Source organism: Populus alba, chromosome 14 (genome assembly GCF_005239225.2).
Source record: "Populus alba chromosome 14, ASM523922v2, whole genome shotgun sequence".
Taxonomy (NCBI): domain Eukaryota; kingdom Viridiplantae; phylum Streptophyta; class Magnoliopsida; order Malpighiales; family Salicaceae; genus Populus; species Populus alba.
The window spans coordinates 6690871-6718033 of record NC_133297.1 but is presented as its reverse complement, the minus strand read 5'-3'; the positions used below and the strand labels follow the sequence as shown (position 1 = coordinate 6718033).

At 35.4% G+C, this 27163-nt stretch overlaps 2 protein-coding genes across 3 annotated transcripts; both read right to left on the bottom strand.

The window, feature by feature from the left end:
* Positions 1-1354: 1354 nt before the first annotated feature.
* Positions 1355-13635, bottom strand: LOC118041629 (ATP-dependent helicase BRM). Of its 2 annotated transcripts, none has more exons than XM_035049079.2 (14): positions 13015-13635; positions 10850-12166; positions 9401-10732; positions 9206-9318; positions 8859-8946; positions 8644-8730; positions 7585-7677; positions 7412-7495; positions 7121-7324; positions 5793-6035; positions 4163-5719; positions 3542-4075; positions 3067-3318; positions 1355-2281 (listed from the first exon to the last, which is right to left on the bottom strand). In XM_035049079.2, the coding sequence occupies exons 1-14, from the start codon at positions 13192-13194 to the stop codon at positions 1547-1549; spliced, it is 6819 nt and encodes a 2272-aa protein (XP_034904970.1). In that variant the 5' UTR covers positions 13195-13635; the 3' UTR covers positions 1355-1546. The 2 variants fall into 2 exon arrangements, with proteins under 2 accessions (XP_034904970.1, XP_073260607.1); XM_073404506.1 differs by having other exon boundaries at positions 5793-5945; positions 13015-13634.
* A 6048-nt stretch (positions 13636-19683) lies between these two features.
* Positions 19684-23264, bottom strand: LOC118041630 (bifunctional L-3-cyanoalanine synthase/cysteine synthase 1, mitochondrial). Its single transcript, XM_035049081.2, has 10 exons — positions 22955-23264; positions 22320-22429; positions 22182-22239; positions 21816-22079; positions 21526-21663; positions 21359-21410; positions 20805-20884; positions 20631-20690; positions 20291-20371; positions 19684-20028 (listed from the first exon to the last, which is right to left on the bottom strand). Exons 1-10 carry the CDS (start codon positions 23135-23137, stop codon positions 19930-19932), a joined length of 1125 nt encoding a protein of 374 aa, XP_034904972.1. The 5' UTR covers positions 23138-23264; the 3' UTR covers positions 19684-19929.
* Positions 23265-27163: the final 3899 nt, after the last annotated feature.

Genomic DNA, 27163 nt, shown 5'->3' with positions numbered 1-27163 from the left:
AAAGCAGATGATATTTTATTTTTTAATAAAATGAATGACACGTTCATGTAAATAAATGGTAACTGGAAAGTTTGGTTTTAAGTTTTTAAACCTAAAAAACTATTTTTGCAAACACCTAAAAACAAATGCTAGTAACTTAATTAAATACTTTTTTAACCTCAAAGCTTTATAAGATCGGTCAAAATAATAAAATAAATCAAATTAAAATAATTTTCCCAAACTTTTGATATACTTTATCTAAAAAGATAGAAGTTTCAAACTCCCTTCATGAAACTTTATTATATAAGATGAATACAGTTATATCAAGAACGTTTTTTTATAGCTGAATATAATTAATCAACCTCTTTTTTTTTTTCCAACGATTTTTTTTATATTTATGATTAAAATAAAGTTTGTGATTAAAATATAAAATTATAAAAATATAAGGACTTTATATGTAAATTAAAACTTCAATGATCAAATAGTTTTTCATGTTATTTTTAAAATAACTCCTTTTTATATCCCTGCTTTTTAATTATTTCTTTAACTATAACCTTAAATTATATCTCATAAACAGGTTAGTTAATTCAATTTCAGAATTTTCTTAAGACAGTTTGTATACACACGTAAAATAATCTTAACATCTTAAAATGATAAAATGAAGGGCAAAAAAAAGTTCGTGCCGTCTACTCAGCTCTAGTAAAGGTACAGTAAAACGCGATATTATGGTATTGTAAGATGTTGTGTAATGTTCCTGAAGGGAATTGTGGCCCGCAAATCATCAATTTACATCCCCGTCTGATGAACAAAAAGAACACCAATTTTCAGATTTTCCCAATCATCACTGCCACACTAGCACAGCACCACCATCTATTGTCATCCAAAACGCAAATTTGTTACTTTATTTCCAATCTATCAAGTTATTTCTTAAAATATTTTATTTTAAAATATATTAAAACAATATATTTTTTTTATTTCTTTTAAATGTATTTTTAATCTCAACACATAAAAACAATCTCTCAAAATACCAAATAAAATTAATTTAAAATAACTATTTTTAAAACACAAAAACACACATAATTCTCAAGATCTCACCAATTTAACCATTTCTTTCTCATGGTTCAGACTTCAATTAAATTATCTTTCTAATATTCAGGAACTGCCGACCAGAATCACGTTTCCTATTCACATACCTAATTCAACCCTACAAGATTGCCAACAAAAAGATTTCAAATTTCCCGATTATTTTGGAAAGAGATTGCGAGATGCATTCTTCTTGTGTGCCATTACACACACAAACAGGAGCTCAGAAGGCTGACAGCAAAACGAAGATAAGCTTTAATCTGGTAAAGGCACGGCAACAATAACTACAAGATGCACATGCAAAAACTACTGGATTTCTAAAATCATGCAAGGAGCAGTATACAATGGGAGAGCAATGACCTACAGCTATATTAACAGTAGCAGCTACAGCACTGGTACAGGCCACAAAGGGCCACTTGCACACTTTGCGGCTGAACTCAACAACAAATTTTTCCATTATATTATACACTATCCTTGAGAAAAATCATAAATGGCTCGGCCTTCTTTTACCAGCATCTGTCCTCAACCTCTTTACAGGATTTGCCCAACCAACACTCCCCGCACCACCATTTGGTGGTTGTGGTTGGTTCACCCACCCTTGCTGATGCTTATTCTGATGGCTCAGTCTCGCATCTTTAGGTATTGAATTCAAAATAGGACTCGTATTCTGTCTCGCATCTTTAGGTATTGAATTCAAAACAGGACTCGTATTCAGTCTCGCATCTTTAGGTATTGAATTCAAAACAGGACTCGTGATATTACGGCCCATGCTAGGGGGGGAGACTGGACCACTTGATCCAGTCCTTGACCTCACTGCTGACTTGTCCCGGTCTTTCCTCTTCTTCTTGCAGATAACCAACTCCCCTGGATGCAGTGGAGAATCATCCTGATGATATTGTTCCCTACTACTGCCACTTCCACTCCCAACCCTTGTTTCCTTCTGGGGCACACGGACGCTCCTAATGTCGTCACTATTAGGAATGGATCCTCGCTGCATTGGCTTATGGGTAGTGCTGTTGTCAGGTTCCACATTATTTATTGACTTGTTTCTCTTGCTTAGGCCAAGAGCAGCTTGTTTTGCAGACAGAGCAGTAACGGAAGTTGATGATGGGCCAGAGAAAGATAGAGCATTCCTGGCCTCTCGGAAATCGGTGTCTGGAAATGCAATCTTCAAGATATCAAAAAAGAGATCATGCACCTTTCTTGCTTCAGTTCTAACCTGCATGATGTAAACATAACTTGAGATTCTAACTTGTTTTGAAGTTCGACCAAGTAGATTAGCTCTGGTAATTGGCACCATTGGGAGTTAAGGCAGCTAATTGAAGTAATAGATAGAAGAAATCACAAAATTCCATTGTTCTGACAACTGGGCATATGTTCACTTATATACAGGGAAGAATTTGGAAATTTTGATTCACATGAAAATCATAGGATGTAACCAAAGGATAAGCTTTTGTCAAGCAAAGTGTTCAAGAACAACTATAAAGAAGAATAGTTCCCCACCTTTTTTTGTCTCATCCTTTAATGGGATAATAGATCAAACCTTAAAATCAAAAGTTGAACTGGGCTACATTCAAAGATGATGTTTCCATAAATTACTCGATCATACCAGTCCATTATGTTCAAGTGCGAGAAAAAGAAAACCAAAACAAGAAATATATAATTGGACATTTCAAAATTATATCCAAAATGTTTGCATAGAAAAGAATTTAAAAATCTTGTAAATGAATGATACTACGAAACAGATAATATGACATCTTCCAAGAGGGAATAACACAACTTTTATAAAAGAAAGATAATAGAGCACTCTAGAAATTGGTTATCCATGACGGGACACAAATTCCACATCAAATCATTGACAAATGCCATACTATAAAAAAGTTTCAAAGAGACCATATTCATGCTCCAACAGGATATACAGAGACATCGCCAGTAGCATTTTCCAGGAGAAAATGTTCTAGAGAAAAAAAATGTTTAAGTGAAAGTTTGGATGAGAAATCATACCTCATGTGAGAACCCATAAAATTGCATTGCACCCTTTAACATGAATTGCACGTCAAACACAAGCTCCATCACTCCACTATACTCCAATCTGTCAACACGCTGTTCAATCTTCCGTAAATCCAAAAGATTAGTTCCAGCACCACTTACATGACCAGAATTTTCAATCCTCTTCCACAAATCAGCTAGAAGAGGTACAATTTGTTGTCCTTCCTTGTCTATCCTCCTTTGGAACTTGCCAATAACATTCTTACACTGCACAATTGAAACTTCCAGTTAATATACAGAAATATGATATAAGATATAACTAGGGACAGACAATTAAAAAGAGAGTCTACACTTGATGTAAAGAACATCATGTGCCAAGCCAATCTTGATTTTCCACTGTCAAGCCTCTTTTAGGCGCATATGACCTATCCAATTACATTATATTAACAAGACAAAATAAATTAGAATAATAAATGAACTGAGTTCATACCCTTCTCTGGATGACATCAGACATCTTGGTGCCCAAAGATGAAGTACCACTTGTACTTGGAACTTTACCATCCAGACTCACTCTGGAGTGTTCAGTAGCATCCTCTGCTGGAGCAGACTGCAAATGCAATCTGCCAGATTTTGGCGAAGCATGTAACTTAGGTGTTTTGGCTATTCTTCTTGAAGGTAAATTTCGCCTACTTGTTGAGGAATCAATCTGATCATACTTGAATCCACTAGGCTCTACTAATGCTTTCATTTCAGTATCGCTCCTCAACTGTGCTTGATATTTATGATCCATTTGGAATGGCAACAAACAAGAATCTCCACGTTGCACATCATTGCTAGACTTCTCCTCTGGCCTTTCAACAGTGTGACGGGGTCGAAGCCGAATACTACGTTTTCGTTTAATCTTAGGTTGCAGAACCTGTTCATCTTCACCTTCATCGCGATCATGCATCCAACTTCCAGATTGCTGGTGATCCATGTGAGAATCTCCAGACACGGCAATTTCCCCCTCTTCTAATTCATCTGGCTGTACAATATTAATGGAACAGTAAATGGATAGCAATACTACCCAAGTCAGTAATGAAGCACAAGAATAGGTACAGAAGAAACATACCAGCTTTTTGGGAAGTGAACCTGGTCTAGCATCTAATGCAGAAAGTGACCCGAATTTCTGAGGAGAGACAGGAGAGATGATTCGTGTAACTCTTTGGCTGTCAGAGGATGATCCTGAGGAACCAGCTTCATCTAGTACATCATTATTTCTAGTGCTTTCCAAAGCTCCGTGACACTCATACCCACCATCACACGGGGGACCATCATCTTCTGATTGGTCCTTATTAATGGGTGGTGCCCCAACAGCACCACTGGATTCATCATCTTCAATCTCTTGAATTTCTCCCTCTTCTTCATGTACAGAATAACCGTTTCTCTCATCAGAACTTGCCTCAGAATAGTCTCCATTTTCATCATCGATTTCCTTGTAATTAGGAGACTTTTTCCCCTTTGGCCGCACCCGTTTTCTTTCAGTTTCCATTTCACCGGAAACCATACCCATAACATCAGCAAAAAGGATAGCTTTTGATGGTTTCTTTGATAGAATAGCCATAGTAGCATCCACTTCTTTTGAACTGGCTCTAAGCCATTTAGGTACCTGATCATACCTCGTCATCTCCTCAGTCCAATCAAACTCTTCATCCATTTGATCAAATAATTCAACTTCATCTTTACTCCTGGCTATCATGCGATTAACCTCTTGGAGTGATGGAACATCATGCATAGTTTCTTGATACCGCTCCTCATCATGCAATAATGTCTCTAAAGTCATTCGCCTCTCCTCATGTGTTGTTCTTTGATCAAAACGCCCAGCATTGATAACCTCATCAGCCATGTCAATCTTATATTGCTGGATGTTATTCCTTATTAGGCTCTCAATAGAACCCATATATCGATCCTTACCAACAAGGTCATCTTCTAAATCAACGGTGCCTCCACTTCTTAATTCATCCTCTTTTTGACAGCTAGAAATTTTGTCAACAACTGCTTCCATATAAATGACTTTGACTTCTCTTGTCTGTCCAATCCGGTGGGCTCTAGCAACTGCCTGTTCCTCATTCTTAGGGTTTGGATCAGGATCATATATGATAACCGTGTCAGCTGACTGAAGATTAAGACCCCTTCCAGCAGCACGAATACTAAGCAAGAAAATAAAGCAGTCTGAATCATGGCTATTAAAGTCCACGATAGCCGATTCACGATCTTCAAGGCTAGTTGTTCCATCAATCCTTCTGTATACCAGTCGACGCCATTGCAGGTATTCCTCCAATATATCAAGGAGTTTTGTCATGGTACTAAAGAGTAGCACCCGATGGCCTGTTCTTTGAAGTTTTATGAGAATCCTATCCAGAATCCATAGTTTCCCACAAGATTGAACAAGAAAATCCTTGGATAAGTCATTGAAATATGGGTAATTAAGCAAAGGATGATTGCAAGTTTTTCGGAGCTCCATACATCTGTTATTTAAAGTTTTGTACACCTTAGGCTGGTATGCTGGATTTTTTTGAGCCCTGAGCTTCTCATCCTCAGGGTCAACTCGAATAGTACCAGTAGATTTGATCCAATCATAAATTGTACTCTGTATAGAAGACATTCTACACCTCAAGACAATGGAAACCTGCAATGTAGCACTGTATTAGAATCCACCACATGAAAACATCATGATTGACGAGGACAAATTAATGCCATACCTTGGGTGGAAGTGAACCTTCCACGTCTTGAACACGACGTCTGAGCATAAAAGGCTCTAGAATTTGATGAAGTCGATGAATTATGATCACCTTCTTTTCAGTTTCAAGCCAGTCATCCTCTCCATCATGCATTGGAGCTTCCTTTTGGAAGGGCTTTGAGAACCAATCATGAAATGCTTTACGATTATCAAAAACTTCTGGCAGAAGTAGATTCAAGAGCGACCATAGCTCCTTCAAGTCATTCTGCAGAACCCAAAATCAATCCATGTAAAGCCATAGCCAAAATTCATTGCTGACAGAATTAATATTGAATTTCTGAGCTATTATTTTTCTTAATATCACAATATTGCTTCATATATGTCAAATTGAGACTCTAATTTTCATTTGTAAACTGCAGAGGTTTCAATCTATTGACCATCTGTTCTTGATTAGTTTAAACAGAATGCCATTTAGAAATAATATGAAATTTATATACATGAGCTATGCAGCTGAGGCGATCTCTAAGTTAAATATAATAAGACCCAAACACAGTTTTTTGGTTAAAGTAAGGTTCAGTGGAGCAACAGCAATTTTGTGCATGATTGTGAATACACAGCAGCGCACAGATAAATACCAAGAAAGATATCAAGACTGCATTTGGCATGAAAACTGGGGGGGGGGGGGCATGTGACGAGAATAGAACATTATACTCTCTTTGTGTTTAGAAGGAAATGTAAAAATAAAATAAAAAAAGTAATCATGGGAAAAAAGAACCAAGGCTAAATATATAATAGTCCTGCAAAACAAAGCTGATCTATAAATCAAATGTGAAAGTGTGCATCTATGTAAATCAATCCAGTAAAAACTGAAAGGATTATCTTTCTCATTTTCTCTCATGTTGGTGAAAGAAAATGAGTCCAAGGAGAAAATTTTGTCCCCAACTTCTATTACTCACTTTTTCGCCCTTCTTCTAAACAGAAGTAATCCTGCTGCGCTACCTGCGGGTAATAGCAAGAGAGTGAAGAACAATGATCTTCCAAACATAAAGAGTGTTTGAGTCCGTGCTTCTGAAATAGGACTCCTTACTTGACTTCAGAATGGGATGAGGGATCTAATACAGAATTCCTAGCCATCACATCAACTATTCTTCCTCCAATTTTCTTCTTGCTTTTACTCTTTCCTCCCATTTCTCCTCTCCCAAACATGCTCTAAATGACAGTTAGGCCATGGAAGCACAAACTAGCCAAGACTTCAAAACTGTATTCTAGATCTAAGTTTTCCCCAAGACACACAGATAAGCATTTGAGTAACAATGGTGTGTAGCTATAAAATAGACAGCTTTAACAGACCTGTAATGGTGTCCCCGTGAGAAGTAAGCGCCTCTGGCAGCGATATCTATCAAGATCACGGGCTAAAACTGACTCCCTGTCCTTCATTCTCTGTGCCTCGTCAATTATGATGTACTTCCAATCAACTTTAGAAAGTTTTGACCGGTCATACATGATGAACTCATAAGTTGTCACAAGGACATTAAATTTCATGGCAGAAACCTCCTACAGAGTTACAGTGAAAGAAAGCTCAGCAATTCATAATAAATCTGAAGAGTGAAAAACAAATGAGCGTAAATGTGTTCTTCTTACTTGGGAAAATAATTTTGACCGCTGATCCTTTCCACCAACATAATAAATGCAGGATACAGATGGCAGCCAGTTGTGTAGCTCGCTCTGCAGCATGAACTCGGTCAGGCATCAAAAAACACTAAAAAATCCTGTGAATAAATATGTGAATAAATATGCAACTAAGAGTAACTAACCTTCCAATTCACCAAAACAGCATTAGGAACGATTATAAGATGTGGTCCATAGTTTCCTTTGAATTCCATTAGATAAGCAATCAATGCCATCACCTGCATAGGAACAAAATTATTTAAGAATAGCACATAAAAAAAAATGTCTATTATGTCATCTATAAATTATTCTAGTTGACTACCAATAGGAAAGCACCAACGGGTTCACCATTAACATGCAAAAGACCAATAAGTTCATTATGCAACTTTTCATTCCACAAAATCTCAATTTTATATACTCCATAATTGAGATTCTAAATCATCAATTTATCCTTCATTATTTCACAACTATCAGCTCAATTATAAGAATTGTTCTCAGATTCACATGCAAGTTTCCTAAAAGAGAACGGGTAAATGCACCCTTCTTCTTCTTTTTTCAACATGTATAACATTAGCTTTTAGGGTTTCACTGTTAATTTGCTCAGCATTTTTATAGCTCAGGTCAAAAACTACAAGTCTTATCTAGTTACTTTTTTCTTACATATATAAATGTATATATAAGGAAAAAAGGTTTTTAGACTTGGATTTTCATGGCAATAAGTTTCTTTGTATGTAATCAGCTAAAGCTTTAGAATTTTTAATTACTTCTCGTATTTAAAAGTGAACATTTTCTTAGGACATATAACTTCATATTTGTTTTTTAATTTATGTCTTTAATCATTGACACAACAAATTCACCTTTAAGTTATTAGATTTTTTCCTCAAAAAGAAAAGTTTCTTAGGCAATGCAAAGTTTCGGAGGGTACTATAGGAAGCATGTAAAGAAATAAACTCCTGTAAAATAAAATTATTATAGGTGAATTTATTGGTGAATTGGTCTGTTGCTTGAGAGAAGTGAACTTACTAATAATTTTTCCAAGAACAAAGGATCCATATATGAGGCATGGAGTTCAGAGACATTAAACCTCTAGGGTTTTGAAAGCAAATAGATGGGATTTGTTTTCAAATATTTCATTTTTTAAAAGGATGTGGTTTAAAGGCTTAAGCTTCCATAAAAAGAAGAGGCTTGAGCCAACAGAAACAAACCTGTACAGTCTTTCCAAGCCCCATCTCATCTGCCAAGATTCCATTTAATTTGTTGTTATACAAAGAAAGCATCCACTGCAACCCAACCTGAGGGGGACAAACAAGCACACAAAACACAAATAGCTTAAGAAACTTGTGACATGATAAGGCTTAAAATGTAGCAAAAAGAAAATGAAATAAAATTAAAAAAAATACACCAAAGATTAGTGGCCTACAAGCTGATAGTCTCGTAAGGTTCCAACTCGTAACATAGATGGTTGCCTTATGACCCTTTCATTCACAGCATGTGCAAGATTGTAATATCTGTTAACAGGGAACGACAAAGCATAAACTGTTACAATCAAGCATCAATTTTGTACAGGATGAAAATGTGGAAGTAAATTATGTATGTGAAGATCACTAGTGGCATGTGTTAGATGCCTTTAGGATATATTGTATAGCACACAGAAGCCTCGATCTTGGAACCAACTACACCCATTCAGAATGTAATAAATCAAATAACCAGTTCACTCCTCTCCTCAACGTGGGAAACATGACAAATTTAATCAAACAAATAACTTACTTGTTAACAGATGAACTGTCCCTGGGTGCATTCATTTCCACAAACCGGTTTCTTATCAATACTTCCTCACCAGCACAAGCTGCAGCTGCTCGTACTTCTTCTTCTGATAGGCCCTTTAATCAACAATAAAACTAAATGAATTAGCAGTTCCAAACCAAATCTCACATAAAGAAAGGGGGGGTGAATAAATCATGCCTGCAGTCGTGCAGCTGCTGCTGCGGCATTAGCTGCCTCCTCCACTTCCTGCTGATTCTTAGCAGCTGTTATTTTACCTCCCAGCTTATGGAGATATTCTTCTGTCTGAGTCAAGAATGACGAGAGAACAGCATATCTCTCAGAAGCATCGCCTGAGATGCTAGTCTGTTGCTCCAACAACATTTCTCTATACCTTTCAACATCATTGTTCTTCAATGCCTCCATCCTTTTATTTCGGTCATCATCCTTTCTCTTTGAAAACTCCCTCAACATTCTCTCATGGTATTTAGCAACTCCTCTGTTACGGGCAGTACGTGCATCCCGGATGGCCCAATGAGTCTCAAGAAGTTTCTTGCGCCACTGCATGATGGATTTCAATTGCTTCTCTCTTATGGCTTTTTGAGAGGCCTGTACCTGCCTTGTCAGCTCCATCCGTTGACGCTCACATAGCCGAACAAACTTCCGATATAGTCTGTCAGGCATTGCCATGATTTCCTGTTGCTGTTGATCAACGTCATCCCTTAAACGCGCCTGTAGATCCAAAAGCCTAAGCTTTTTCTCTTCAATCTGTAACCGCAACACAAGATCTGGTCTAATCCTTTTCCTCTCTAAATTTACTGCTAGTAGACCATTGATTTTCTTCAAATTCTCTGACCTTTTCTTGTTAAGCATTTCCATGCCTTCCTCAAAAAGAAGATCTTTGACGTCATAGGCCAATGTTAGGTTATTATTTGTGTTAATCATCCCAGTTGACCCAACAGAGTCATGTTTCCTAGTAAAAAAGGGAAAATCAAATAATGGTCCATGATACTTTCTGGCAGAGCCGGTATCTTTCGGCTGGACCACAGTGCTTGCTTGTGCAGGTTTCTTAGCTTGCATAGCATCAGATGCAGGAAACTGTGAAGCAACGCCCTTTCCCCTATCTGCTGCTAGATCACTTCTAACAGGAGTTTTCAGAAGTCCATGTTCAGTCTCCTGGTCTGAATTGACAGAACATGTAGCAGTTTGCTGCTCTTCTTTCCCAGAAGCCACAAGGGGAGTGGGTTCCTTCATCACAGCCGGTGCCTTTTGCATATGCATGGTTGAGACGGTTGCTTTCTCATCGCCAGTAAAAACTTCCTCTTTAGAAAAATTCTGTCCATTCATAGATAGCATTGCTTTCGAACCCTTGTCATTGGACTCCAGATGTCTGGCTTGGTCTTCAGCAATCTTTCCACCCGACCTGTCCAGATTACTTCCTCCTGCAGGGAGAAGTTGTTGCTGCAGCTGCAACTCAAGGGGTGGTGGAGCAATAGCTCGAAGAAGCTCTTGTGGAAGAGTACCTTCTCCTTTCTATCAAGCAAAAAAAAAAAAAAAAAACATGTGATCCACTGAGAACTTATAAAGTCAATTGAAAATTTCAAGTGGACATTAAGAAAATGTGTAGTGGCAGGTAAAAGACTTTTAGACCTTCAGTCGCCTAAATGCTAGAATTTGGGCCTTCAGAACATGCAACTGCTGTTTAGTGAACCCAGTGCGCTCTTGTGCCATCTGGACAGCTGGCCTGCCTTGTGAAGAGATGTGGTTGCCCAAGCCTCCATCATTAGAAGGACCAGCAGATTGTGGAGAAGATCGATTCAGGTGCCTGAATTGCTGTGTCTGTGAAGTTTCTGGGCTGTTTAATGCATTTTTTGAAGGCAGAGTATGATCTGCACCTTGGCTTGCGTTTGCAGGCATTCCATTTCCAAGCACAACTGCCTGTCGAGGAGGTGCTTGGTTCTCTCTGCTGTGAAAAGCCTGCTGCTGCATTGTGAGGTTGTTAGGGTTACTCACCATGCCTCCATTGGAAGTTGAGCCAAAGGGACCAGATGGTACAGTTTGCCTGGTTTTTGCTGAGCCAGACTGCCCAGAGACATCACTGGATGAATTTGCATGAGGAGAACTCTCGTTTGCAATGGATGGAGAAGCAACCTGTGGCTTTGACACAGGGAGATGTGATGATTGTCCACCAGTATTATTTTCATTTGCCTTTAGTTGTGCAGCCATCCTTGCCTGCATGACTGGAATAAGCTTCGCCATCAAGTTGGCATTTGCAGGTTGTGCCAGATCAATGTTGCGCTCAAGTGCCCATGCTTGCATTGCTTGCATCTGAGCAGCCATTGCGAGCTGGTTGTTTGCCATGTTTTGGATGTTTTGCTGAACCTGTGGTGCCTGCATGGGTCTAGTAACATTTGCAGGCATTAGTTGTCCAATGGCAGTAGGCTGGATTGGAGACTTTTGCTCATTCCTCTGTTCAGAGGCTTGCTGCTGACCTTGTTCCACCTGTTTTTCACCACGAGAAAAATGTTCAGATGGGTTCTTAGAAGATGAAGCCTGAGCCTGATTTGCCAACTGCATGGACATGAGTTCCTGCATTTTCAAATTTCCCACCCGCATGTCATGATCCTTTCCAGCAGGAGAGCCCAGTGTTCCTATTTTAGCTTGTTGCTGAGACTGCATTGCCAAAGCTGACTTTTGTTGGGCGGCCTGGAAAGCATATTGAAGATATGCTTGTTGAATTGGGTTCAAAGCCTGTTGCTCAACACCTTGATTCCTATTCTGTCCGTCCTGAGAGGAACCATGTTGTCGAGCCAAATCAAATAATTGCCTGGACTGTTGAGGTATTTGCATTGAGCCTGGAGAAGAAGCAAAATTGTTCCCTCCCGTAACTCCTTGAAGAGTTCCAGCTTGATAAGCTAGAAGGGTTTCATTCCCTTCGGGTTTTCTAAGTAATTGTTGCTGTAATGCCTGCATGCACAGTTAGAAATATAAAACAAATGCTACCAAAATTTCACCTAAAAATGAAAGTGCAAACTACTCTTGCCCGTAAGGAAATCTTAGAAATAAGCACAATATCATACAATTCACAAAGTACACAAAATTGGATTTGGAAACAAGCACGAAGATGGTCAACCGAGCACTAGAATCACCACTGCACCTTCATATTGACAAGAATCTAAAAGAGAAAGCAAAATAAATGCATGCATGATGCATCTAAAGATTCATTTTTATGCAAACTGCGCCATAAATTTCAGTAAAAAAAAAAAAACCTCCATCTAAAATTGCTGCTCAAAAATCAATGCCGGCAAAACACGACAGATAACAAGAACCATAAAATTTGACAGATTCCACCATGAACACCAAGTATGATACTTCTGCAGGATTATTCCATAATCCCAATAAAAAAAAGGGCTCTTTATTTTTTTTTCTAAAAAAAAAAGTGGAAGAAATAAAATATAATAACAATATCCACATAAACTAACAAGGAAAACAACAGACATGATTAAACATCACCCAGATAAGGAATACCAACTGCTAAAACAAAATACCCAATAGCAGGACCCGCGCTTAGTTGTCATTGATCTTCAATATTGAAACAAACCCCCGAGCAAACTCAGATGCTTGATTACACCTCAAAATAATTTAAATGCCCTAATCTTCTCCTAAGATTAAATGCATGCTTAGTGTGCCTCCTCCAAACTCGTGATTAATAAAAAAAATTAAAAAAACTAATCAATCACATTGAGTACAACTGGAATTCACTAATCACACATATCAATTAATCAAATTTGATAAATTGAAAAGAAAAACCTTACCTGCCTAGACTGCTGTTGTTGCTGTTGCTGCTGTACCGAATCAAATCCCAACTGAAGGTTCCATACAGCAGCAGACGAAGACGAAGACGAAGGCGATGCTGCAGCTGATGATGTGGACCCCGCACGCCCAGCCGGTCCTACCCAACTGGGCCCACCTCCTCCACCACCACCAGATTGCATACAAATTTACTCTTTAAACCCCAAGTTTATGGCATGAACCAAAAAAAAAAGTCATGCCCGAACAGAAAAGAAATCGAAAGCTAAAATGGTGTTGTTAAAAAATCCCTCCAAAAATTTGAATCGAACTGCAATTTTACCCTCCGATCCCAACGTTACAAAAATAAAAACAGAGCCTGCTTGCTGCCTTTTAGCCTATCTGTCCACTTTCTCTCTCTAGGTTTTCGGATTTTCGCACACTACAAAAAAGGCGAGAATATCGGTGAAGTGAAGAGGAATGGATCCTGCAAGAGAGAGAAGAGACTGAGCAGGTGATTGATTGTTTTTCACTCTCACTGAAACTCGCGATTGGATGTCGAGAGAAACAAAAATAAAGAAAGAAACAAAAAAAAGGGTGTTGAGAGTCAAACAAACCCTAAAGATTTGTTGGTTTTATTTGGGGTTTTTATTTTTTTATTTTTTTTTTAAAAAGGGGGGGGGTGTAAATTGGGGTTGGTAATGTGTGAGTTTTTTCTGCCTTTTATTTTATTTATATTCTTATGTTAGGGTGGGGTCTACGTGACCACTGCTGCTACAAGTTTACGAAAAGGTAGGGCCTGGTTTAACCGGCAGTTTGGTTATAATTACTGTTTTAGTCTTTCGGTTCATGGGATGTGAGATCTCTAATATTAGGTTCCTCCGAGCTCCTTCTATGTGAATGCGTGCCCTGTCAAATGTGGAGAGAATTTCTCGCAGGATTGGTGACCTGCGCTGCACTCCACTACTCTACTAACTACAGATCAAAACAATTTTCTAACATCATAGAGAATGTTTAGGTGCAGCTGACGTGTCTTAGATAAATAATATATATGTAACTCGTTGTTCGTAAAATATTTTTATTTTATATAAAAAAAAAAACTGTATATATAAATTTCTTCAATACATTCTTGTAGTTAATAAAATTTAAGTTCAAATCAAAAAAATTATAAATATATATAATCAAGTAAATCGATAACTATATGTGTGAATAAATAAATAATTATTAACAATATCTAAAAATAAAATTTTAAAAATTAAGAGATAGATGTTGATTAAAATATTTAATCTCAAAAGACATGATATTTACAATATTTTGTTTGTTAATTTTTTTTATTTAAGAAAATAGAGAAAAAAATTAAATTGATCGGATAAAATAAAAGGAAAACAAACATTATCCAAGGTTGCACATGTTAAAATATTATATAAAAATATTTTTTATTTTCAAAAATAAAGTTTATCCATGTAAAAGATATAAAAAAAAATTATAGATAAATCATAAAAACTCTTTGAATTTAAATGCATGGCTAAAAAAATAATTATCATTTAAAAGAGGTTCTACAAACAAATTAAAAAAGAAATGGATACTAATTTAAATATAAATTAACAAAATGTAAGAGAAAGCCATAAAAAAGAATTAGAAAAACAAAAAAAACAAGGGTTAGGCACTGCTCTGCTTGACCTATCTTGTCAAACTCTATGTGATTGGGCTCTTAATTATTTTTATTTGCAGTTGAAGTGAATGTTTGCCCTAAATTTTTGTGAAAAAAAATCAGATGACACAATTTGCCTAAAAAAAAAAATAACAATCAAAAGAGTAAGAAAAAAATTTAATATAAAAACAAATTGACAACATAACTTGTATTTTTTGGATGGATCAATGTGAACTTCGTGAAAATGAGAGAGAGAAAAGGACTAAAAAAAGATCGTCAGAGCCTCATCGTCGCTTCTCCATCGACACATATTGCATCCACTAAAAACATTTTCTAAGACACTTCTAATGACATCAAGGACATTGATTTTCTAACCTCGAAGGAAGCTATGAGCACCACTAGGGCGTGACAGTTTCCCTCGCATACTAGCACATGGGTTGTGAGCATCAACCAAAATGTTTCTACTCGTTCATTTCAATCCATCACATTTGTTTTAGTTTTAAATTTGGTCTCTTGAGTGATAATTATTTTAGATCAACAGATTTTTATTTTATTTTTTTAAATTCAGCATTAACCAAGCATTATAATTTGTTTTTGATATTTCGATATCTCCATATCTAGGCAATCAAGAGAAACTATTAAGTCAGATCCAAAATAAAAAGTGATGCAAAAGAATCAAATTAAAAAAAAAAGAAATCAAGTGATGGGAAAAAAAGAGCATAAACTTTTTATCTGTCCATGCAAATCAATCCATGATGTTAGAAAAAAAAAAGATTAAATATTTGTCTAAGCTTTAAATTTGGTCCCTAGCTATAATTCTCTTAAACTAATAAAATTAAATTTTATTTTTTTGTTAGACCGATCATTAACTAAGTGACAAAATATTTCATTGACATCATAAAATCTTAGTATGTAGCCATAAAAAACAAATCATCAAGTCAAAAAATTAAATATACATAGAAAAAAAATCAAGGGTCTAGATGAAAAAAAAAAAAAAGGCAAGGATAAAAAAGCAAAGAAATCATGGTGCGAATCTCTCTTTTAGTTTTTTTTTTTCTTAATATAGTAGTCCCATTAGAGATTATTTGAGTATATTAAAATATGGCATGGAAAGATTAATGATATCATAAGATACTGTAAAATATTGCACTGGTTTTGTAAATATATAAATTAAATTAATAATTATAATCCTTTCATGGTTAGCAATAAAAATTCCACTTCCAGGAGACTGGACAGGTATTAAAAATAAAAAAAGGACTCATTTAGTTTGAGATTTACGGTTCAGATTTCTATAACGAACCTAGTCTGATTAGCTTCCCTGATCAAGATATTTTATATCTTCACAGCAACTACGTAACATTTATAAATTATACTTATCTTGTTACCTCTCTAAAATACATAAATAATATATATATTATTTATAATTATATGGATTGACGGAATAAGTTGTAAGAACATCACCAGCAAGACAGAAAAGAAGAGAAAAATGAACATGTAAATTCGAAGGTATAGCTTAATTTAAATTTACTCTTTAAAATTTACTAATTCAAATTCTACAAAAACGTAGAAAACTTAAATAATTATTATCTCCAACATTTTATTTATTTATTTCAGTCTACAGTTTGCATTTACTGGCTTTAAATTTATCTCAAACAAGTACTACAGGTGGCAATGCAAGAAGTGAAATGGGACAAAGGAGGCCACGTGTAGAATTTATCTTCTTCTGTAGGAATATATCTTACAAGTTAGGCCCGAGAACAAAAACAAAAGTAATCGAAAGTTTTAAAGAGCATCCCATCCCGAATGCGGGGGTAAGATTGTCCAATCCGGGCATCAATAAGAGGATCAGATTTCAAAGAGTCCCTTCATGGCCCACTATAGAATCACTTCCTGGTATAATATTGACCTTTTTTTTTCCTTTCTTTCCGAAGGAGCACCGGTAAATTAAAAAAAAAAAAAAAAAAAAAAACTAACACAATTCAAAATTTATTTTTTAAAAAAAACATAGCTTGGCAAGTCGCATACAATATATACGATTCCAGTCGATTAAAACCCAGCCCCCTTTTTTCTTTTCTTGTTTTTGCTAGACTCGCCCCCCCCCTCTCTCTCTCCAAACCATGAAATAGCCATCTCACCAACACGTGATATTATTTTGCAGTGATGAATTGTTTTTCAATGCATGTCTTTTATGTCTTGATAGATTAAATGAATACTTTACATCGAGTACTATTAGCAACTTTACCAATATGTCGAGAGGGAAATGATTTATAACTAGAATGAGTTACCATGCATTATTTTAATATTGCTGAGATATATTTCCCAAATGTAATGAAATTATGAATTTGGTTTAAATTAAATTAAAATGTTAAATGAATTATAATTATGTTTGATTGTGAATTGTAAAATTATTAAATATTGACTTGATTGCTTTTATGGCATGAAGTTAAAAAACATCCCAGTTCGAATAATATTTTGGACTAGAATTATAAATATCTCACATGAATAGTTAAACTAAATTATGTTATTTTTCTAAATAAATCTTACAATGTTATTCTCTTTATTTTTATTACCGTGCTATTTTTTAAAAAAAAGTTTGACCATTAACTAAAAAGGTAGAGTATAAAATATACTAGCGGCATGTTTTAGCAAAAGACCTAACTGATCATTAATATATATGATCATTACTTTTCAAAATTTTATAGGATTAGTTGGGATACATGTAACTTGATTCGGATATCTACATTAATAATAAAATAAAATAAAAAAAAAACCTAACTAATATGAAAGAGGTTCCTTAAAATAACATGTTTACCATGCTGCCTCTAAAGATAATTTAAGTTGGGGTAAATGACATGGTTCAAAGAGTTCCAAACGCATATTATGGCCTTTGACTTTGCCTAGAGTAAGATTGTTTTTTCATTTCAAAAATAGAAAATAATTTTTTTTATTTTACTTTTATTTAAAATTATTTTTAGATCTTGATATTAAAAAATAAAAAATATTATTTTAATATATTTATATAAAAAAAAAACATTTTTTACTATGATTTTCAGCGTTTATTAATATAACAATCGTCTATCCACAAAATGTCCTCGCGTAGCTTTACTGCCAGCCACCTAAAATCTAACCAAGATGGTCAACTGTCTACTTCTTATCCACATACGTTCTGCAGACGAGCATAATCCACTACTGAAAGAACCATTTGGCAACTGGAAGTACTAGTACCTACACACCATGACCGTAGAGTGAAAACGACGACTCCAAGATCATTAAAGTGCTCGAACAGGGCTGTGCATGCACCGCAATTTTAATAAATTTTGATTTTTCGATTTTAAATTATTTTGTCTGCCAAACTATTCAAACGGACGAGTAAAACCCAGAACGGTAATTTTAACTTAAGGTTCCCCTCAATATGGTTAAAATCACGTTTTCACTCGTAAAATCATACACTCGTAAAATTGTACGATTTTATGAGTCAAAACATGCATTATATGTTGAATCGCTTGAAAAAATCGAAAATGGATAAAATCGGGTAAAATTGCAAAAATCGGATGAAATCACGTAAAATCGCGAGTTCATGACCAATTTTGTGATTTTGGCCAAAATGAGGTGCTGAAAACAAAACCCCCCTCATGTCCAGCTGTCAGACACCTATTGGATTTTTCTTGCACAGTCACGGACTCACGTGACTGTCTTCACTTCAGGCGAAAAATACGCACAATTCAATTTCACAAATCAATCTTCACAAATCACAACGCACAAAATACTGTTTCCAACCGAACAAATCCCTAATCAGCAACCACAAAAGCGGCGACAACAATCTCCATCTTCCACAAAAGCGGCCAGCGACAGTGTTCACGGTCCGGTGACTCCAGTCTCCACTTCTTCTCTTTCCTCAGTGCTCATGGTCGCGGCTTCCTTTTCTGTTTATCGTGATTTTAACCACGACGAGCCGACAACGATCTCTTCAACAGCTCACGACTTCGAGCTTCCTCTACAATCTTCATTAACAGCGGCATGCCGACAATGATCTCCTTTCTTTTCCATCTTCAACAACAGCAAGTGACATCGGGCGGTCGGGCCTCTTCACCAGTAGCCGTTCAGCTCATCATCATCATCTTCAACAGTAGCCGTTCAGCTCATCATCATCATCTTCAACAGCAGCAGGTGACACCGTAAGTTCATTTTGCCTTCATCATCATCGCTGCAATAGTTTATTTTACCCCTGTAATAGATTTGTATTTTGCCTAGTTAATTGTTAGTTAGTCTGTTACCCTGTAAATCATTTTGCCGGTCTTGTAATTTGTATATGTATAATGTTGAATTGAATGGAATTGATCGGGTGAGAAAATTATTGAATTAAATGCCACAGTATATATTATATATCTTGACTGAATTAGACTAAATATTACTCGGTGAAAATTGGACTGAAAACTGTTGAATTGGACTAAATTGAATGCCATTTCAGTATTATAGGACTGAATTAATTGAACTGAATTGAATTGAATTAATGGGGTGAAAATTGGACTGAAAAATATTAAATTGGACTGAATTTAATGCCATTTCAGTATTAATGAATTTTTATTTGGAGCATGATTTTTTTTTTAATGTATTTTAAAATTTCCATTACAATTTTAAGATCCGTTTTTACAATGAGTTTATTTAGTACTTTTCATATCCGTGTTAAAATTTAAAAACTTGGTTCCAGTACAGTTTTCCTCTCTACCACCTAAGCAAAGGCCGGTTTTAAGAGGGGGGTCAATTAATATCAACGTGGAGAAAGGTTGCGCTAGGCAAGATTTTGAAAATGTTGCATCCATAACGCAGAAATTAGCGTGGAAATTCTAAATTCCTATATCCCATTCCTGCTCTACGGTCTTCGGCAGTTTAGAGGTAGCGATGCTTCATCCTAGCCATGAAAGTATTAAAATCTTAGAGAACCATAGAAAAAAACTTATGGCTTCTCACTGGAAAATTCATTGATCAGCAAATATTAATTCAACTGACGCTGGTTAAAATCAACTGCAAGATGTTCAAGCGGGCATCAAGGAAAGATAATTTCCATTGCTCAACTAAATTCTGCAATACAGAGGATACTTTTCAAGTGAAATTGGAAACTAAAGCCAGACTTTAAGAGACAACCAAGCTCTAACACCACAAATGTTACGGAGACAAGCCGCCTGCACGGACACAGAGTACATATTTTGCTGCACATCGTTCAACAACCACATTGAGAGACATGGTTGCGCAAGAGGCCTTTGACATTCATCGAGTAAGATGTTTGAATGAATTAGTCCACAGGAACTGGCTGCATGTTCTCGGCTTCTTTCCTCAGATCTTGAAAGAGAACAGATGACAAGTATCGCTCCCCAAAACTTGCATGAATTGTCTGAAAGTCAACCAGCAACAACTCTTACTGAGCATTCATACTTGAATTAATTTACTCGGGTGAAAAAAGAATTCCCAACTAAATGATGAGGAAGTTTGCTTAAATTGATGAAATCCCCATAACAATCAAACATGTAGGCTAACAACTTCAGGAATAGAAAAGTCATTATTAACAGCGTGCCCCCATCCCGCAAACAGTGTAAATTGTCAGTAGAAAATTTAAATTCTGTGTTTTTGAGAATTGAAATATAAGCTGTTCTTACCACTATAAGTTTGCCTTTATTCTCTGGCATTCTCGCAAGTCTGAGTGCAGCAACTGTGTTGGCTCCGGATGATATTCCCACCTTCACAAACCAAAAATAATTGAATAAAATTTAAACAACAAACAGTACTCTGCCACTGCTCATTTCTTGAAAGCAGATGCGTGTCTTGAAAACTACAAATCCAAGAACCCAAAAATTGCAGCCAAAGCTCAATGAAAACCGATTCATATACAAAAATTAAAGCATTGCGCTTTGCATTAGCATATGTGTGCAAGAGGCTGTCAAAGATAGAAAATCAACCAAATTGTCAACGATAACAGACTTTGTTAAGAGTAAATACCATAAGACCTTCTTCCAGTGCCAACCTCCTAGCCATATTCACAGAATCTTCGCTACTAACCTGCCATTTAATTTTTTCGCTGTCAGTTTGGCATTTCAGAATCTGAAATTGAAAATGCCTCATCTTTTAGTTACATTTATTCTCTACCCTTTCCTTCAATTCAGCGGTACTTACCTCAAGGACCTTTTCCATTACATCCATGTCCAATATATCTGGTTTGAATCCAACCCCATTGCCGGTAATGTCATGAGGACCTATTTCAATTGACATAATAATAGAGATTCAACTTCTTTGTCCATAGCAAGGGATTTAGCATGGTAATCAAACTCGTCCCAGCCCCGCAGGTCAACCTGATGACCTACAAACCCCGAGCCTTACTTGAGCCGGGTTTGCTTTTGAGCCACTTGAGAGGTTGACCCAGTCAAACCCCAATGACCTGTCTTGGGCTGGGTCATGGGCTGGGATGGGTCTTATAAGTATGGAATTTAGTACAGACTTGACATCAGTTTTCAAAATTACAAAGACCAAAATCATAACCTCCATCATGTTATATTCCTCCATTCCACCTCTATAGGTTATTATACCTTAAGCTTAAAAATATTGGAAACAACATTCTACTTCTAAGAAGCAGAGAAGATTCTAGCTTTACTCTTTATAATTCCTTTCTTCCTATTAACAAGAGGAGAAAAGTAAAAACGAAAAGAACTAGAGCAGAGCGAGGCTCTTACCTGGTTTACCACCATTAAGTACATTACTCTCCGCAGGCTCTACTCCATAAATCTACAATCATATAAAAATGAAGACAAAACATTATGGGAGAAATAAAAGCTAACATTTATGACAGCACGTGGCACTGAGGCTGTGAAAGCACCAGCAAGAATTTAAAATTAGATACCTTAACGTTAGGATTTTGGGATTTGAGATACTTCCCGACGCCAGAGACAGTCCCTCCACTGCCTATTCCCATTACAAAGATGTCAACTTTTCCAAGTGAATCCTCCCATATTTCCGGGCCTGTAGTTTCGAAATGGATCTGTTTTTCCATTTGATTTCAGAAATCAATCCAATAGTTACAAAATAAGAGAGTTAAAATCCCAAATCATCAAAATAATAACAACTCGAGCACATTGCTCTCGATAAGCCCTTTAAGCTATGCAATGTCACTGCTATTGTGAGATTAAGTACCTGAGTATTGGCAGGATTTGAGAACTGTTGAAGCATGAAAGCACCTGGAGTGGATTCCAAAAGTTCATAAGCCTTCTTAACTGTTCCTCCCATTCCCTTAGCGGGGTCGGTCAGAATTAACTCAGCTCCAAAAGCTCTCATGGTCACCCTTCTCTCCAAACTAGTATAAGAAGGCATGGTTAGAATCATCTTATACCCTTTCATGGCTGCCATAAATGCCATGCTGATCCCCATATTACCAGATGTGGGCTCTATCAAAGTCGTCTAGTATAACATGAATAAACAAGTTAGAGAAATTCAAAAAATTCAAGCATCTGATTGAAACTATAATATCTAAAAGTTTTAGAGCTATGACTATGAGCAAACCTTCCCAGGAGCAATCAAGTTCTTCCTTTCTGCATCTTCTATCATTGCCAATGCCGGTCTGTAGCATAAACATTATGGTTTTTATTTGACCTTAAGGTTTATGATAACATAGGAAAATAGTTTTGAGTTCTGTGATACCTGTCTTTGATGCTAGAAGTGGGCTGAAACATCTCTTGCTTGGCGGCTATATAAGCTCCACATCCTTCAGTCACTTTGCTCAGATACACAATTGGAGTTTTCCCAATGAGCTAAATATTTTGAATTATAAAAAAAGAGTGAGTTAGTTTGGAAACAAAATTTGGTCCAAGATTAGAAAATCCACGACACTGAAAATCCACTCTCTTTTTCGTATGAACAACTTGGTTGAACTAGCTGAAACCTATGTCGACGATTAGTCTTCCCAAACATGAAGACGACTTGTCGTTTCAGAGCTGAATAGGCAACGGTACAGTTAGTTCGTGGCTCGACATTACTGTCGGAAAGAAGAAAAAAGGGACAGCGCAGTGATCACTCCGGTGGGCACAGAAAGATGTTTCTATTCATTCTTTATATGAGGATTCTTATTGGACCGAATTATATATATATATAACCGGATTGAGGAGAAAAACATTGAAATCATAAATAAAAACCCAATGAAAAGAGTACCACTGTACTTGAAGAAAATGGTTAATAGCAAAGCAGAAAACTATCGTCATTAATGCGACAGGAATTAAGCAAAGAGATTTTTTTGGTTAAAATTAATGATCAATAGATATGGAGGGAGATGGACATACTTGGGAAACTTGCGTCTTGATTTTAGTGCCAGGAAGATCTTTAGGCAAATCTCTGAGTCTTTGAGCAAAAGAAGAGGAAGCAGCAGCACCTTCCGAAGAGAAGAATCTTCTAATCATCACCAGCTCGTTACATGTTGGGATTGATGAGGAGTTTTTCTTCAATAAGCTCCTTAAGGCAGCCATTTATGGAGGTTTTAACACGGTAGACACTAGCTAGTAACAACACACCCAGAAGGTTACTGGAGCGAAAGCCACTTGCTGAAGAAGATAACAGAGTCGAGTGTGAATGGTGGGCGTGTTAGGAGTCATGGGAGACACCTTTTTATAATGTTTCTGAGAATTCTACTCTCTGGCTTCTACAATAAAAGACGGTCACATTGACTGTGTGGCACAGTCCTATCATATAAATTTTTAATAATTTTAAAATAACTTAAATTTATAATTATTAATTAATTAACAATTATATAAGTTCTAAAAAACCTTAAAATTATAATTAAAAATCAAACTCAGAACTGACCAAATTTATTTTAATTTCTTAAAAAATAAAATTTGACTACAAAAACAAATTCTAGATGATCTCCATTTTTTTAAATCACCGTAAACAATGACATCAAAACAGTGCATATTCCCCGGTGGATATTTTGGATTTAATTAGCATGTGATGTAAAATGTTTTTTTTTAAATGATTTTTAATTTCATAAAAATATTTTTTTATATTATTTAACATCAAGAAGAAAAAAAAAAGCATGGCATAGAAGAAGCCAATAATTGCCGCCGCGATTAATAGAAGAAAAATCCACGTAATATATAAAATGAAAATATTTATAGATGATTAATAATAATAATAAAAAAAACATTTATAAGAAGCATGCATATCTCTAAATGCATGAAGTGCATGGACTTATCCAATAATATTTGCAAAGAGAGACCGATCGTGTTGAAAATAATTATTCCACGTGGCGGGCTTGAATCTCGAGTTAATTCATTTAAAATGTGGAACTGCGGACCTCTGGGGCCTGGTCGATGCTCATGCACTGGATGTGGCCAGGCGGCATCGTCATGGCTGGTTCAAAGATGCTGACTTTTTGTTCTTACATGAGCTAAAAAGAAAGCAGAAACGTGAGTGGATTACCAAACCTTCTGCACTTTCGGAAACCTACATTTCCTTTTATAATATGAAGAATTAAATTTACCGTAACATAGGGATTTAATATGTAATATTTAAATTGACCACAGCGCAGTTTAATAAGTAAAATTTACTATCTAAAAGGTGGCATAGTATTAAAAAGTTTAGAATCAAGAAATTATTTTTTTTTTATAATTTTAAATTCGAGTTATGTAACTGTTAATATTAATAGTAACTGAAAATTTATATAATCATTAATTTTAAAGTTTGTAAGAGGATTAGTCGAGGTACGTATAAACTAGTCCGGACACCCCAAGTGAATAAAAAAAAAGTAAAATTTAAATTAACTTTAAAAGGATGTAATTTAATTAGTCAGGTTATAAATTTACTCTCTAAAAATTATCAGTTCGAGTCTCATAAATCTTAAAATTACTAAAAATTTACTTGGTTATTAATTTTATAACCTATAAATTACTCAAGGAAGTGGTTGCAAATGATTCTCTATAACTTATACAAGTTAGCTTAAATACTTATATTAATAATAATAAAAATATAAAATTTAAATTGGCTGCAACGATGATTCTCTATGTAAAAACATTTGAATGTGATATAAATGACCATAATGAGAACTTTTCCACGTGTCCCCTGCAAACATAACACATGAGAATTGAGAGGTGCTCGTGCCCTTGCCTTTTCAGCTTCAGCGAAAGCACCAATCCAGCGTTCCGTTCATGGCTTTTCAGCAAACAAAGGATCTCTTTGGGTGTGTCTTTTGAATTGTAACTTGGTTATTTTTTAAAGTAATTTTTATATTAAAATAATTATTTTTATTTTAAAAAAATTATTTTAAGAATAATAAGTATTCAAAACAATTTAAAATATAAAAAAAATAGTTTTTTTAAAATAAAATTAAATTTTTAAAAAAATATAAATTGACCCGCAATTCTAAAAACTACATTAGAAAACCATTGGCGATACTTTAACAGTGCTCAATTACTTTTATATTTTTTTACATTGGATGGATACATGTGAGTGTGGATAGGAAATATGTCTTATCTGTAGGTCCTACCGGAAAGAAACGTAGTCAATTCATCCTCAATGTTGGTAGGTGGGCCTTCAGCATTTAGCGGGGGAAGGCCTCATTCTGTTTTTCGCATCGACCAAACACATCTGTTGCCTGTCGGAAAGGGCAGCGAAATTAAGGCTGCCTTAGAATTTATTTTAGTTTTGAAATCCAACCTGATCATTAAATTGATCTGGTTATTGAGTTATAAATTAAATGAGTTGACTTGAGTTAACCCAGATCAACTAAAACAAAAAAATTACTATATAAAACCATCTAATTTAGTTATGAACCTTGCACAACCTCGATTATATATACTGGTAAAGCAACAGCAAGGCAGAAAGTCGCAACAGTACCCCTCTCTACCATGTATGCTGCCCTTGGACTCCAAGGCTTGGAGGCTATCTACTCTGAAAGATTTTACATACATGTCTTCTTTCAAATTTGAGGATTTCTAGCTAGCATCTTCAATTGAATGTTTCAAATTACTATATATATTACTATATATAAATATATATACAGGGCTAGTACCAAGTTGTGTATCTTAAAGGGATAACTAGATCAGAGAAATAAAGAATTCAAGAGAGAGAGGAACTTTCAAAGATTCCATAATAGACTAAAAATAAGTGAATTAGCTAAATTATGATTACTAACTGACTAACTGACTTGCATCAGCAATGGTGACCGGGCAATTGCAGCAATTCTACATCAATGCATCAGTGCATCGTTCATCTCGTTTTGATCTTTTAGCCAAAATAACGTCGTGTGACCTTTATATATATAAATATATATAAAAGGATGAAACTTGATAGTTTAACGATCTATCTATTTTTATTTTTTAATTTAGATATAAGGGTTTAAAATATTTTTTAATATTAATACATCAAAATAATATGAATTATATAAAAAAAAATCATTTTAAATATAAAAAAATCTAAAATTTAAGAGAACACAATTTTATACTGTGTTCTCAATCACAATCTTGATCATGTCCTTATTCAAAGAATGAGCCAAAACAAGGGTAAAGCTATAAAAAAAAATCCGACTTGAACCCTGCAGTGGTGGTAGTGCTGTTAAACCACACTTCTAAATAATTTTGATTTTTTTAAGTATTATTTTTAAATATTTAAAATAGTTTTTAATATGATGATATAAAAATAAATCTTAAAAAATAAAAAAATATATTTTAAATAAAATTACTTTAAAATATAATTTCTACCTCATCAACTTATAAGCAGCCACGACGAACCAAAACAAAACAACGTTCCTGGGCAACGCATCTCCCCTCGAGGTGGTTTCAGCTCATGTTTTTGTTTTTGACAACGTATAAATTTCAACCTACTTACTGGTAATTTCATCATAACACGATAAAAAAAATGTTAAGATCATACTAGATTCGTTTCCACTAGAAGCAATGACCATGATCCAGGGGACACGTGGAAAAGTTATATAGTAAATGTACGGGTCATTCTCGGGGCTCTGTTTTTCTTCTTCTTCTTCTTCTAGTTTTTCTAATATATTCATGACAGAGTAGACTTGCCCTATCTATAGACGAATCAACTGTCTAGATTCATCTTGCAAGTTTTGTGTTATCAAGGATTCCAATCCAAATTTCAAGCTGATGCGTTGCGTGTAAGGACAGATAAATCCCAGTAGTTGATTCGTCCAAGATAGAGCTGAAAGCAATCTTATTAGTTTCTTTTTTTTCTTTCTTTTTTTTCCCATTAATTGAGGCATTGATCAAAATGCTACCAGGGCTTTGCGCACGACATACACTAGTTACGTGACCCGCACGTGTTGTGCAGGTTATTTTTTCGTAAAAAAATAAAAATTTAAAAAAATTTTAGATTTTTTCTGCAAAGCTATACCCAAGAATTTTGGATTTGGCTGTAACGCTTAACTTGAAAGTAATATTTATAATATTAATAATAACATTAAACTTGCATGAACCAAGTTTAAGTGAGTCTAACTGCAACACCGGACCCAAAAATATTGGATTTGGCTGCAACGCATGACCTGA